The sequence below is a fragment of the Gigantopelta aegis genome, chromosome 7, assembly GCF_016097555.1.
Source record: "Gigantopelta aegis isolate Gae_Host chromosome 7, Gae_host_genome, whole genome shotgun sequence".
Taxonomy (NCBI): domain Eukaryota; kingdom Metazoa; phylum Mollusca; class Gastropoda; order Neomphalida; family Peltospiridae; genus Gigantopelta; species Gigantopelta aegis.
Window position 1 is genome coordinate 34745326 of NC_054705.1, and position 15685 is coordinate 34761010.

At 38.2% G+C, this 15685-nt stretch overlaps 2 protein-coding genes across 3 annotated transcripts; both read left to right on the top strand.

Annotated features, from left to right (window-relative positions):
* On the top strand, nucleotides 1-8183 carry LOC121376961 (28S ribosomal protein S14, mitochondrial-like). Its single transcript, XM_041504772.1, has 3 exons — nucleotides 1-145; nucleotides 2749-2979; nucleotides 6982-8183. The coding sequence occupies exons 1-3, from the start codon at nucleotides 107-109 to the stop codon at nucleotides 7162-7164; spliced, it is 453 nt and encodes a 150-aa protein (XP_041360706.1). The 5' UTR covers nucleotides 1-106; the 3' UTR covers nucleotides 7165-8183.
* Nucleotides 8184-12542: 4359 nt separating this feature from the next.
* LOC121377265 (palmitoyltransferase ZDHHC22-like) lies at nucleotides 12543-15685 on the top strand. Of its 2 annotated transcripts, none has more exons than XM_041505192.1 (2): nucleotides 12543-12784; nucleotides 14354-15685. In XM_041505192.1, exon 2 carries the CDS (start codon nucleotides 14412-14414, stop codon nucleotides 15360-15362), a length of 951 nt encoding a protein of 316 aa, XP_041361126.1. In that variant the 5' UTR covers nucleotides 12543-12784; nucleotides 14354-14411; the 3' UTR covers nucleotides 15363-15685. The 2 variants fall into 2 exon arrangements, with proteins under 2 accessions (XP_041361126.1, XP_041361128.1); XM_041505194.1 differs by having other exon boundaries at nucleotides 12573-12648.

Here is a 15685-nt window from a genome sequence, read left to right on the forward strand (position 1 = left end):
TCTCAAAATGTGCTTTCCCTATATAAGAAATAACTGGTTCTTTTAACGAATTGTTTGACCAGTCTAATAATGTCACGTTTGCATCAATTTAATAATTATAAATAAGATGACTTCCTTGTGGAAAAATATATTGAAAACTGCTCAGGTGAAATGCATACACGTATATTAATTTTTAAACGAAATCATCCAATATTGATTGCATGTCTTGCACATAAAGAAGAAACCGTACTACAAATCGTTATAATGGTCTCTTTCCACAGTTATATTTTCACAGAGTAATGATGAATTATGACATTGGCTTGTAAATTAAGAAAGATTGTGGGTTCGAATCCCGGCATAACGAAAGCAGATATTATGTTCATGTAACATAAATTAAGTCTCGAACTTAAACATTTGTTTTGTACATCAATTTTGAAAGGATTTTTCCAAGGGCAATTTGTGCAAACCAATGACAATTTTGAGTCTGATTACATTTTTGACAACAATTTTGAACAACAAATAAATACAAAATTAATAATATAATTTTTTACTGAAATATTTTTTTTTATTCAGCAATGAAAAAACCTGCTATGAGTGAAGCCCCTGACTTCCTGCAATTTAGGGGACTCACCTGATGTGCGGTTAATCTAGATCTGATTTCCTTCGGTAGGCCTATTGAGTTTATTTTCCAGTCAGTGAACCATGACTGGTATATCAAAGGCCGTGGTATGTGCTTTCCTGTCTGTAGGATGGTGGATATAAAAGATTCCTTGCTAATAATGGAATAATATGTAAAAATTACCAAATGTTTGACATCCAGTAGCCAATGATTAATAAATCAGTGTGCTCTAGTTGTGTTGTTAAACAAAACAAACTTTTAACTTTTCCTGCAGTTCACACCACAGCTACAGAAATAGTCATGGTGACACTGTTAAGCCCTGTCAATTAGATGTGTAACGCAGGGGACAGTATTTAAAAATCTTAGGTAAACGGAAGTCCGTTCACGTGAGTTTTACTTAGGTAACCGATTGTTCGGTTACGTGAATATAGTTACCTTTCATTACTGATATATGGTACTTTTAATTTTAGAATGCAATTGTTCATCACGTAACCGATCGGCGGTTTTTCGTGATTTTAAAGTTGCGTAACCGACACGCGAACAGAACGACGGTTCTCATGAAATATTATGCCCTGTAACGCAGTGGCATAGCGTGGGCGTTTGCCCCGTGCACAGAATTCTGGACTGGTGAAAGGGACTCTGGGGAAGTGCTAATGGTCCACTGGTTAGGGGTGCAATACTTGCCTTGCTCCGGGTGCCTTGCCCCGGGTGCTGGCAACCCACGATACGCCACTGGTGTAACAAATGGTGGCAAATATGATATATATCACAAATATGAGGTGATGAATACAAATATGTATTCACGTCAATGAATACAAAAGTAAAAAGGTTGTGGGGTTATCTCTGTTTTAACTGTTGTAGTTTCACCGTCTTTGTAGGCCTACTTTGCAAGGTTTCCGCCAGAGGCTAAAATGGGTATGGTGCCATACCCACCAAATGTTTTGCAGATTTTTTTTTTTTTTTTTTAATTAACCTTTTGAGAAAATTAATGACTCTTATCAATACTCTATGATTTTCTTAACTCTAATCCTAAACCGTTTTCTTTCTGGGGGAAACACTGCTTTGGGAAACCAAAATATTTCCATAACGCTGATTTATATTTTGCGTGAGCATCGACATCAACCGTTTTCTGTATTCCAGCCATTATGTATTTATAATTCGACTCCATTGAAAGTTCTAGAACATAATTTACTGTCTGTGCGATTGTTAACGGAAATAGCTGAAGTATGTTGCATGTTTCTTAAAAGCTTTTGGAAAAATTGTTTTGGTCTGTTGATACTTGTTTTTGTGGGGTTTTTGGTATTTGTTGTTTGTTTGTTGTTAATAATAAAAAGTTTAAAGATAACTATATCATTAAAATTAAAAAATATACCATTGCCTTTGCAAGCATGCATATACTTATTTTTTCAAATGTTCATAACTGCTTTTGTTATAATTCACTTTTTTCGTACTATGGCAACCATATAATGTAAATAGAAGTTATAGATTAAACTAATTTTATTTTGTATATGAAATATATTTTATACGGCCGTTTTTTTTCTTCATATATGTACATGTACATGTATTAGTCAATTTAATACCAATTTGTATTGCCAGAGTTCATGTTAAGAATTATACAGATTTATTTTGCTTTTATCGGGTATTTAAAGGCTTGCATATTGAAGTTATATATTCAACAAAATATGATTGAATGAAAAAAGATCGGTCTATATGCACTTGATCTAATACAAAACAGGTCCAGACATTATAAAACAAAAATTAAATCAGTATTGTGTTTAGGTTAGTATGAATTAAAAACATAAATTGTACAGTTAGCATTACATGTATGTATTCGGTTCAGCTAGTGACCATTATGAATGCAACTATGATACAGATTGCTATTTGGTGCACCGAATATTCGAGTGTGTATTACACCCCTAATGTCAATTAAATCCAGTTCTCAATGGCTATTTATCGTTCCAGCCAGTGCATTACGACTGGTATATCAAAGGCTGTGGGATGGTGCATATAAAAGATCTGTTGCTACTAATAGAAAAATGTATGATGTTTCCTCTCTAAGACTATATGTCAAAATTACCAAATGTTTGACATCCAATAGCTGATGAATAATAAATAAATGTGCTTTAATAAAACAAACTTTTAATTTCCAGGTTTCATACTCAAGATGGAGCTTTCTACAGTTGAATTTAGGAGCGCCAAGTCTGATGCACTGTATTCAAGACAGACGACCCAACATACAGGAAATGCAAGTGAGAACGAAGTATGTCGACTGGAGGATGATCAGAGATGAAAAGCGCCGTAAAATGGTCAAGCAGTACAATGCTGAAAGACAGCGGGTGAACTCGATCAGAAAAAACACAATCCTTCCTCGAGAATTACAGGTACACATTTTAATTTTTTCTTAAACTTGATTAAATTACTTGTGTATATCCAATTAAGTATCCTGTCTGTGGGATGGGGTATAGTATATAAAAGACTCATTGCCACTAATTTTATAAGGGCCCTATGGGCAACCTAGGGAGACACCACAGCATCGTAAAGGTCTAAAATTAACTAGCTACTCTCGATTCACTAATATCAAAACCTATATTAGCTCGGCCATTTACCTTTCGACCGACCGTTCAAAATTGCGCCAAATTCCCTCAATCAAAATTGCGCACCCTTTTCTCTTTGGCATTTAACTGCTCCATTAAAATTTCATAGCACCACCACCACCCCCACCTGCCTGCTACCGATTTGATCGGGCTGCTGGTGCTCCCTTGCACCTGCCAGTGCAGGCGGTCCCTCCTCTCCCCTCCCCCCACCTTTCCTGTCATGGACGACAGGCATGCACTACAACAGCTTGTTCTGAATGTGCACGTAAAACCCTATGACATGACTAATTGGAAAGAGTAGTCCATTGGATGGCGGCAGTGAGTTTCCTCTCTCATTATCTGTGTGGTCTTTAACCGTATGTCGTATGCCATATAACCATAATTAAAATGTGTCGAGTGCATAGTTAAGTAATATAGTCCTTCCTTCTTTCTTCTTCCTTTCCGACGCCATATAACCGTAAATAAGATGTGTTGAGCGTGTTGTTAAATAAACCATTTCCTTCCTTTCCTTTCCTTCTTTTTCTTCTGTGTTCAATCTTTAGGTAGTACTAAACCAAATAACTTCCGGCTGGGTCAAAGTTCGAGGTGCACCCAACTTTTGATAGAGAAGTGAACACCACAAGTTCTGTGATTGGTTATAAATGTGAGTGTGTTGGTTGTAAAAAATAATAGTTTCATCTGGGTAAAAAAAAAATGCAATTTTATTTCATCTAGTACCAATGTGTCAAGTAGCCTTGTGCTTGAAACATGTATGGGGTACCTGTAAAAAAAAGTACTCAAATTTTGTGCGGAACTAGGGTAGTCATAGACACTACCCGTTATCTCAGAAACGAGCAGCTTGACCCCCAATTTTTTCTGATTCACTTTAAGTGTGAGGGGTGGTAGTATTTATATCCGTGGCGTTTATGTCGATTGATACGCTGCAGGTAGGAGTTTTAGCCACATATGTTACTATTGTCGTCTATGGGATTTGATTTGGTAGTATACACCCTAGAGCACATATTCAGTGCATAATAAAAAATATTATAATTTTGTCATTTTATTTAATTAAACTATACTGGTTGATTAATTAGCCATCACTCGACCATGCAAGTTCACAATGACCTTGACCGTGACAATAATCTCTGTACATGGCTCGGAATGGAGTTTGAATCAAAGTTAGCACTGAAGAAAAGTTGGTTTTGGCCTATAATTCATACTGTAAAGATTTCAATAATTTCTTTTTACATGGTATTTGACTTGCCATATACAACTGCTCTTAAATATGGTATTATATATAGGCAACCTGAACTAAGATTTTAATAGCAATTTATTTTTGTATTAAAAATAGCATGTGCCAGTAGTGGGTTAATGTCTTTAGTTTCCATTAACATTGTTAATTTTTCATGTTTGAAATTCTGAAAACTCAAATTTGTAAAGAACTTGATTTTTATTGTCATTTTAACATATTTATAGGGTGCTAAGTTATATTTTAGACAAATTTGTAGTTTTATTCAAAATTTAAAGTAAATTTGAAGAAAAACTTTACCAAAAACATAATTAAATTTGTTGTCACTATTGTGCCTTCTGTTCTTATTTATACATAACAATAAGGTTGTTAAACATATACTTAGATCTCCAGATCATTTGTTTTTCTTAATAATCACTTAGTTAGCTCTCATGAAGAGCATTTTGAGTTTATACTAGATTCAGAACCAATTTTTTCAGATTTGATTATCTGCCTTGGATTAAGTTGATAATTTATTTTATTGTTAAAGCTGTATTACCTAATGTTACTAGCTAAATAAAATGCTGGATTACAGATTGTAGGAATACATCCAATATACATACTGTATTCATCCGGATTAGAAAATAATGCAAGAAAATAGATGTTCGGGTAATTTTGTCATTTAAAAATAGCTTTTTTCAGTAATTAATCAAAAATATATGTGTGAAAGCTGCATGATAATTCCAGATATGACAACTATTAAAACCTCCTACTACATTAGGCTATAAATAAAATATAGTCAGGAATATTGGTGGCTGCCAATGGTTTTGATGGTTCATTATGAAAATCAGCATGGCCGATGGATTTGAAATTCCCACACCTGGTAACTTGAAGACACCCACACCCAGCATACAGGATTTCCTCCCAACACTAATGTTCAGGACATTAAGTCATTACTTCATACAGGTACAGTCATGTTTGTGTTTCCTTCCTCAGACAGTGTATTGTTTTAATACTGATATTTCTTTGATGTGCCTGTTAAGGTCTTCATAATCTAGGGGTCAATCAAGTGCATGTGTTTTAATGGAATTCTTTAAAGGGGTAGAGGTACTCTGACTATCTTTGTTGTCTCTACATATATACCTGAGTACACACACCCAACTGAAAGTAAATATCTTCAGGAGTTTTATTTTAAAACATTTGTTGTTTAATATGACATATTGCATTTGTACAAAACTATAAGCAATATATATGCCTTTTGAGGTGTACATTATATTAGGCTGCACTGTAGAAACAACAGTTTCAGTGAGGTTGTCAGTTTATGTCAGAATACACCAGATCCTGTTTGTCATAAAGACACATAGCTGGACACTTTTTGAAAAATGTATGTTATCAGTATAGGTAGTACTAAACCAAATAACTTCCGGCTGGGTCAAAGTTCGAGGTGCACCCAACTTTTGATAGAGAAGTGAACACCACAAGTCCTGTGATTGGTTATAAATGTGAGTGTGTTGGTTGTAAAAAATAATAGTTTCATCTGGGTAAAAAAAATATGCAATTTTATTTCATCTAGTACCAATGTGTCAAGTAGCCTTGTGCTTGAAACTTGTATGGGGGAACCTGTAAAAAAAAGTACTCGAATTTTGTGCGGAACTAGGGTAGTCATAGACGCTACCCGTTATCTCAGAAACAAGCAGCTTGACCCCCAATTTTTTCTGATTCACTTTAAGTGTAAGGGGTGGTAGTATTTATATCCGTGGCGTTTATGTCGATTGATACGCTGCAGGTAGGAGTTTTAGCCACATATGTTACTATTGTCGTCTGTGGGATTTGATTTGGTAGTATACACCCTTTATGGTCTGTCTGAAACAAGCATTTTGATGTAGCCCAGTGGTAAAGCACTCGCCTGATGCATGGTCGGTTTAGGATCGATCCCCATCAGTGGACCTATTGGGCTATTTCTCATTCCATCCAGTGCACCACGACTGATATATCAAAGGCTGTGGTATGTGCTATCCTGTCTGTGGAATGGTGCATATAAAAGATCCCATGCTACTAATTGAAAAATGTAGCAGGTTTCCTCTCTAAGATTATTATGTCAGAATTACCAAATGTTTGACATTCAATAGCCGATGATTAATAAAATCAGTGTGCTCTATTGGTGTTGTTAAACAAAACAAACTTCTTCTTCATATTGCCTACATGTCTTTTAGCCCTGGGAGATAAAAACCGGTCACCTGACATTGCCTGCACTGTCAGATAGTCTGCTTTAACAGGGATTTATTTAGGCGTGCTGTGGTACCGAATATGGGCCCCATCCCCCAAGAGAAAGTCGAACTGAAACTACCCAATTTGATTTGTAAATATTTTTGCAAATATGTCTATTGTAATAAGTTAATTTAATGATGGTGCATTGTGTCATTCAGTGGCCATAAACAATTCAATTGCACAATATATCTAATCCCACCAGATAAAGGACCAGTGCAAAAAAAGAGGATACATCCATTTAAAATTAGTAGCCCATGTGTAATATGCAGGAAATTACAGTATATTAAAAAAATTTAAGATATTTTTTTGGACAGGAAGTAGCTGATAAAGACATCGCAGCCTTCCCACGAGACAGCTGTATCACCCGTCTTCGGGCAAGGTGCATTGTGACCTCGCGACCTCGCAGTGTCAAGAGAAGCTGGCGTCTTAGTCGAATTGTGTGGCGACAGTTGGTGGACTATAACCAGATGTCTGGCATAACACGTGCATGCTGGTGATTGCTGGAAATCTGTCATGTGACTGTGTTGACACATTTTGAGTCACTAATCACGAGTGGATACTGTTTGGAATGAGACCGCCTTCACAACTTTTCACGTTAGCAGGACTCAGCATGGAAAGCATATTTGTTTATATCATTGTTTTCTTAAATTGATATTAAAAGTACGTATAGCTGTGAAATTTTGCATATAAACAGGAAAACAAGAGGAAATTGTAAAGAGCATCAAATACATCTCTGGAATAGTAGATTTTAAATGACTAAACCTCCCTCTCCCCCCCCCCCCCCCCCCCCCCCCCCCCCCAAGCCCACTGCCTGGTAAATTACAGTCTATGTATAATTATATAATTGTGTTAATGACTTTGCTTTACAGTTAAACATTTTGAAATTACTCAAAACAGTTATTATATAATATACAAAAAAAAAGGCTTATGGCACCATTGGGCCAGTGTTAATGTGAACCCCTGAATATTATTGACTACTATGGCCAATTCATTTTATAATGGGGACTATGTCATCAATATTAAATACTATCAAATAACAATCAAATCATTTCTTTAAGAACTTAATTCATAGTACAAGGGGAATTCCCATTCTGCAGTACAACTTTTTTCTGTCGGGAGGCAAATCGGGGGAATTTTCACATTCCAAGAATAAGAATTTATAACAAAAGTATTTGCAGATTGGAATAATATGCAGGGGTCAAAATTATCTGAAATTCCTTCCAGACATTAAGTCCAGCAAGCTACTAATTCTGCCGGATCGAATCTAATCCTGCCAGACCAAACCTGATGATAAAATATAAATGCAGTATTTTGACCACTGGTATACTAATAATATACCCTGTCCCGTAGCATTTGGTTTGGTCAGCATGTGGAAATGTAGATCATAGTGAATGCAATCCTTAAGGCTAACATAGTTTATACTTAAATAGGAACGTGTTGTGTGTTTTTATGTTACTGTTGTGAAAATATTTCTTGGATTCAATCTTGTACACAAATACAGTTTTGAATACTTTGATATAATTGTTGTTTTAATTTGTCCTGGAAATGTTGAGATATTGGAAAGTAATATCCCTATCCAAACTGTAATTTACAGTGGGTATGTCGATGGTTGGTATGAGCTGTCAGTAAGTACATTAAGCATTATGATCATAGTAGATTACAGTTGTAGAGAACACTGTAAGACATTTTTGGTATTACACTATGAAACAGGCCCGTACATGCTGGTTTGTTTGGGGTTTTTTGTCTTACTGTTTATGAATATTACATTACACATGTGGGAGATTGATTTTAAAGACAATTGATTGGCTGCTCCATGGTGATAGCCTGGGAGCTAAAGCCTAATCACCCACTGAAAATAGCACAACTGAAATGCATTGCTTTGCCATATATGCATGTTAACCTGAAACTGATTTTAACCATGAGGGGCGGGACATAGCTCAATGGTACAGCGCTCGCCTGATGTGCGATCGATCTAGGATCGATTCCCGTCGGTGGGCCCATTGGGCTACTTCTCGTTCCTGCCAGTGCTCCACAACTGGTGTAACAAAGGCCGTGGTATGTACTATCCTGTCTGTGGGATGGTGCATATAAAAGATCCCTTGCTGCTAATCAAAAAGAGTAGCCCATGAAGTGGCGACAGCAGGTTTCCTTTCTCAGTATCTGTGTGTGGTCCTTAACCATATGTCCGACGCCATATAACCGTAAATAAAATGTGTTGAGTGCGTTGTTAAATGAAACATTTCCTTCCTTCAACCAATGATGTGAAAGGGGAGGGTTGGCTTATGGGGGGCACCCATATTGTCTATGAAACATTTCCTTCATTCAACCAATGATGTGAAAGGGGAGGGTTGGCTTATGGGGAGCACCCATATTGTCTATGAAACATTTCCTTCTTTCAACCACTGATGTGAAAGGGGAGGGTTGGCTCATGGAGGGCACCCATATTGTCTGTGAAACATTTCCTTCCTTCAACCAATGATGTGAAAGGGGAGAGTTGGCTCATGGGGGGGCACCCATATTGTCTATGAAACATTTCCTTCCTTCAACCAATGATGTGAAAGGGGAAGGTTGGCTCATGGGGGGCACCCATATTGTCTATGAAACATTTCCTTCCTTCAACCAGTGATGTGAAAGGGGAGGGTTGGCTCATGGGGGCACCCATATTGTCTATGAAACATTTCCTTCTTTCAACTAATGATGTGAAAGGGGAGGGTTGGTTCATGGGGGGCACCCATATTGTCTATGAAACATTTCCTTCCTTCAACCAATGATGTGAAAGGGGAGGGTTGGCTCATGGGGGCACCCATATTGTCTATGAAACATTTCTTTCCTTCAACCAATGATGTGAAAGGGGAGGGTTAGCTTATGGGGGGCACCCATATTATCTATGAAACATTTCCTTCCTTCAACCAATGATGTGAAAGGGGAGGGTTGGCTCATGGGGGCACCCATATTGTCTATGAAACAGTTCCTTCCTTCAACCAATGATGTGAAAGGGGAGGGTTGGCTCATGGGGGGCACCCATATTGTCTATGAAACATTTCCTTCCTTCAACCAATGATGTGAAAGGGGAGGGTTGGCTCATGGGGGCACCCATATTGTCTATGAAACATTTCTTTCCTTCAACCAATGATGTGAAAGGGGAGGGTTAGCTTATGGGGGGCACCCATATTATCTATGAAACATTTCCTTCCTTCAACCAATGATGTGAAAGGGGAGGGTTGGCTCATGGGGGCACCCATATTGTCTATGAAACAGTTCCTTCCTTCAACCAATGATGTGAAAGGGGAGGGTTGGCTCATGGGGGGCACCCATATTGTCTATGAAACATTTCCTTCCTTCAACCAATGATGTGAAAGGGGAGGGTTGGCTCATGGAGGGCACCCATATTGTCTATGAAACATTTCCTTCCTTCAACCAATGATGTGAAAGGGGAGGGTTGGCTGATGGGGGCACCCATATTGTCTATGAAACATTTCCTTCCTTCAACCAATGATGTGAAAGGGGAGGGTTGGCTCATGGGGGCACCCATATTGTCTATGAAACATTTCCTTCTTTCAACCAATGATGTGAAAGGGGAGGGTTGGCCCATGGGGGGCACCCATATTGTTTATGAAACATTTCCTTCCTTCAGCCAATGGTGTGAAAGGGGAGGGATGGCCCATGGGGGGGGGGGGGGGGCACCCATATTGTTTATGAAACATTTCTTCCTTCAACCAATGATGTGAAAGTCATATGTTCTGCCAAAATTATTTTATTTACTTTTGTTTAAAATTTAAACATATACTGAATACCATTGGAAACGCACCAGGGATAATGTACAAATATTTTGGTATATTAATGCACTATAATTATTTGGTAACTTGAGGGGTTTTTTCAAAGTAAGGGGTTTATCGGTTTAAATGACAACAAACACCGACATCAAACGTCGTAGAATTTCATTCATTAATTAAAACGTGAGAAGGTGCAAAACGAAAAGTCGGTAAGTCGTGTGTCCGCCTCTAGCATTCATACTCGATAAACAGCGTTGTCGCATGGACATAATCAGTCTGGATCAGGTTCTGGGGTAACCTCTCATTCATCTTGGAGTGCCTGCTCAAGATACCGAACGTTGTGGAATTGGCGTTTTTGAAGACGTTGTCCTAACTCATCCCACAAATGCTCGATTGGAGAAAGGTCAGGGAATAGCGCAGGCCCTCCCATGACACGGATGTGTGCATTCGCCAAAAACTACATGGTTAATCGCGCAGTAAGCGCAGTAAGCGCCGTTGAAAGGTGTTGAAAGATCTGGATGAGCACCAAACTGTGGTACGACAACTCTTCACAACACGCTATCGATGTAATACTGGGCTGTCGCCCTTCTATGGCATACATGTAAAGGCGTTATGTGGTGATAACCGATTCCTCCCCAAATCAGGACTGTCGTCTATTCCAGTATCAGTTACGAGTACACCAATTTAATGTTAATAGTGAATGTTACACATGCATTTCTGTGACGCTGGATGAGAATTGGACCAATTTCCGGAGGACGTCGGATGGAATTGGGCATATTCAGTAGAGGCGAACACCCTGTAACGTTTTGCCAGGAGGCTGTTGCCGACAAGTTTGCTGGTTTTGTATATCTATCTCTGTGACAGCTATCTAGCCATATTTTCTGGATTTTTTTATCAGATTTAGGGGCCATTCAAATATTACGTAATGCTCAAGGGGGTGGGTGTATGTTGGTTGAAAGTTCGAGGGGGTGTGTGTACTGAAAAGCGTTACGTAACGCACTTTAAAAAAAAATACTTTAATGTTTTGTTTGGTAGGGTTCTTTTTGGTTCTTGATTTTTGTTTTATTTTTTCATACAAATGCACAAATAGCGATAAATTACACTTGCATCAAACTAGGCTGATCAGTAGAGGGTGGCACAGTCTTTAGTGGGTAGAGTGGGGAGGCACAAGACATATTTTTATATGTTGATATAAAGTTGAGGGGGGGGGGGGGGGGACGTACATTTTCGTGCAGGTTGGGGGCAGGCCTTTTTATTGAGTAGAGGGTGTATAATTTTCAGTGGGGATGATCATTGCTCCGCCTGGTTCTCCGCTTCCGACGCTTATGGTGGAAATGTATACTGCAGATTTATAAAAAAACAAAAACATATATATATATATATATATATATATATATATATATATATATATATATATATATATATATATTTATATATACACACACACACATACACACGTGTAGGCGAAACTTTTGAAGACCATGTGTATGTATAGCATATATCGTTTAGAGTTATCCTTTTATTAGAATTTTGTAATATACTACTCTCTATATTATGGTGTCCGTTTTACAATTTAGCACATAGGTGTATGGAATTGCACTTTACTGAAAGTGAGAAATTTAAGTTCTTCGAGGGCGGGATTTAACTCAGTCGGTTGAGATGCTTGCGTCGCAGGATCGAACCATCGAAGATCTATTCAACTGGGGTTTTTTTTCTTGTTCCAACTACTGCATCACAACTGGTCAAAGGTCGTGGTATGTGCTTTCCTGTAGTGTTTGTTGACATTCATTATATAATAGATCCTTGCTGATTTTCGTAAATAGTAACATCGCCTTCCGACTCTGACTTAGTCTCAGTCCTAGTTTCTCTCCCGTCTCTCTGTCTTAGTCTCTCTCCGCCTCTGTCTTTCTGTCTATCTGTCTCTATCTCTATGTATATATCTATCTTTCCCCTCCATCTCATAACAAATACGAATTTCACAAAAGACACATCTGAATCGATATAAAATTGTAAATAATAATGGCACAATTAATGTTTCAAGTTTCTCGGAACACAACTTCTATTTTCTACAATCTGTTGTTTAGAAACTAGTAACGTTGAAACATTGAGGCCTCACTAAGGTTGTTTTGTTACTTGTACATTTATTTTAAGGCGTATTTTGTTGTTATAGTTATCAGACACGAATTAATATTTTGATAATTAAATCCGGTATGTACTATTTGGATTTTAGATTTCTCTAATTTCAGTAGCAGGTCAGAATATGGTCAATCTACCATTCGCTGACGAAAAATATTGTAAGCCTTGCCAAAGGCAGACGCAGAGGGACAATTTGGGTTTCGCATTTGTAAGTTTTTATAAGATTTTCCTCCTTTTATTTGGTGAGCTTCCTTTTGTAGTTGAACATTTTTAATATTTCATTGATGGTTGCACATATCTTGACAGTATTAATGAACGAGGCGCGATATTTGTACGCTGATTTTCAGTAGAGAAGCTGAGGAAAATGGCGTTAATCGGCATTGATGAAATGATTCATTATACCTTCGGTGTAACCCGCATGGCTATCTATCTATCTATTTCCCCACCCACCCTCTCTCTCATATCAAAACGAATTTCATAAAGGACTGCCTACCCTTTCAATAATGTTCTGGTTAAATACATAATATGTATATATTATTATATAGGTGCTGACGGGTTTCTTCCTGTAGTGTGTGTATTAGTGGTTAATATGTGAAATATTTGTTATTCGCGAACTCGAAAACGATCAATGTAAAGGTATATTAGTGTCAAACATGGGAGTTTTGTTGTAATATTGCGGGATTCGTTGCCTACCGTGTGGTACGCAGCTATTCCGTGTTTTCTCTATACAGTTATTTCTGGTTTCAGAGAGCTACCATAACCGTCCAAATGTCCATCTAACTCCAGAACGGCAGGGTACTTCGGCTAAGGTGTGTGTGTGTGTGTGTGTGTGTGTGTGTGTGTGTGTGTGTGTGCGTGTGTGTATGTGTGTGTGTGTGCGTGTGCGTGCGTGCGTGCGTGAGTGATTGATTCAGGGTCCAACTAGGTTAGAACTTAAAACAAAGCAATCTAATTAAAATTAGCTCCACTATTACATGTGGATCTAACAGCAGCCAGTTGGAACTCATGTCCACCAATCAAAACCTTGCAGAATCATGCCAATGATTTGAAAATAATTTGAAAACATTCCGAATTAGGGTATACGACATGTTTCATGTGAATTACGAATGCCTTGTTTAGAACAGTAGAACTAATTTTAATCAGATTGCTAACAACACTGCGTAGTCTCCAATGTCCAAGTAACATTTCGTCTGTAAATAATAATTTAAATATTGACCAATCACACTTCGCCTTTTATAACGTTATTTGGGAGCATACAAATTCTAAAAATATTGGGCGAGTCTATTTTAGTGGCCGCAGTACAGCGAACCATACCAATACATACGGGATGGGTTATCAGTCTTCAATTTTACATTACAAATTATTTATTTATTAAAGAAACTAAAAACTAAATCAGTCTTCAGTTTTACATTACAAATTATTTATTTTATAAAATAAAACATGTTTTAAGGCATTCGTAATTCACACGAAACATGTATACCCTCAGGATAATTCGGAATGTTTTCAAATTATTTTTAAATCACTGGCATGATTCTGCAAGTAAGGTTTTGATTGGTGGACATGAGCTCCAACTGGCTGCTGTTAGATCCACATGTAATAGTGGAGCTAATTTTAATTAGCTTGAAAACAAATGTGCACGGAATTATTTTATTAGATCGAAACATTTTGGTAAAAAAAGAAAACAAAATGAAAAAAAAGAAGAAAAAAAGCATACCCCGGCCATCCGATATACTCTTCCCCAAAAATGAAGTTTAATTTATCATCGTATCTTTTTCAGGTCAGACCTAAACTACGATTTTAAGAATGAGGAACTCCTGAAAGCCTGACGTCATACAATGGAGCCAAATTTATTATTAGCCCGCCAGACGATTCCCAGTGTACCACAACCAAACGGCTATCACTCCCACGATTTCAACCTGCAACCCAAAAGCCTAAACCCAATATCTAGATGGAAACTACAGGCTCTAAATTTGGGAGGAATCGCGTATTGTATGCTGTATACATTGCTGTCTTTCATCGTGGTAATTAAAGTAACACTGCCCGATGTGTATGCGTCTGACGAAAACATACTGTTTCAACGACAGTGTCTGGCCATCTGTCTCGTCTCGATTATGGTTGCAAATTACGCATTCGTTCTCATCAAGTCGAGAGACTCGATTGTAGGACCTTCAACTGCGTCACTTCCGCTGTTCGATCCTCAGCTTCACCAGTGGAAGTACTGCGACACCTGTCGGCTGCACACTCCGCCGCGCGCCAAACACTGTCCGATATGCGACCATTGCGTTCTGAAACGCGACCATCATTGCTTCTTCGCTGGATGTTGCGTCGGCTTCCACAACCAGCGGTACTTCACGGTGTTCTGCTTTTACGGCAGCCTGTCCGCAATTTACAGTATCTACGCCACTGGGGCCTTTCTTCAAGAACATTACGCTAGCTTCTTCAGTTCTGAATGCTATGCTTATCTGTTGCCATGGGTGTTCTTGCGATGGCTCACCGGATCGGTAGATGCTGGGACCGTAGGTCTGGTTTTCCACTGTTACATGAGCTGCATGACGTTTGCGGCGTGTGTTTACTTCTTCGCCTGGCAGTGCGTCCTGGTGTGGACGGGACAGAGCATGTACGAGTTTCTCAAGGGAATCCGACTCTACGTGCAACCACTTCCTGAAAACCTGAAGTCAGTCTTTGGGTCAGCGTGGTTCCTGAACTTTCTGATTCCTTGTCCTTGGATGAAGAACAAGGGTAACGGAATAGACTGGATTTTGTCTCATGATGGAAAGGATAAGTGAAGCAACGGGGCATTAAGATTAGAAGTAAATTACTGTTAAAAGAGAACAGCTGGAGAATCAGGGTTCACACTAAAAGGAAAATTGTTTGAGCCAGTTTTCAGATATGTAGAGTTGTTTCCTTAAAATCATTTTAAAACGGCTAATTACTTTGGTTATAGACAGCAGTTTTTGCCAGGAAAGCCGAGTTCAAGTTCAAATTCTTTATTTACCTTGAGTTTTACAACTCACTAGCTGAATATATAACATAGGTCAGGTCAGGTCAGGTCAGGTCAGGTCAGGTCAGGTCATAGGTTTTAGCGTGCACATTCAGAACAAGCTGTTGT

Coding starts and splice junctions, on each gene's coding strand:
- LOC121376961 (XM_041504772.1), top strand. CDS start 107: ATGACTTCCTTGTGGAAAAATATATTGAAAACTGCTCAG. Junction 146..2,748: donor ATATATTGAAAACTGCTCAG/GTGAAATGCATA, acceptor TTTAATTTCCAG/GTTTCATACTCAAGATGGAG. Junction 2,980..6,981: donor TCCTTCCTCGAGAATTACAG/GTACACATTTTA, acceptor TTTTTTGGACAG/GAAGTAGCTGATAAAGACAT.
- LOC121377265 (XM_041505192.1), top strand. CDS start 14,412: ATGGAGCCAAATTTATTATTAGCCCGCCAGACGATTCCCAGTGTACCA.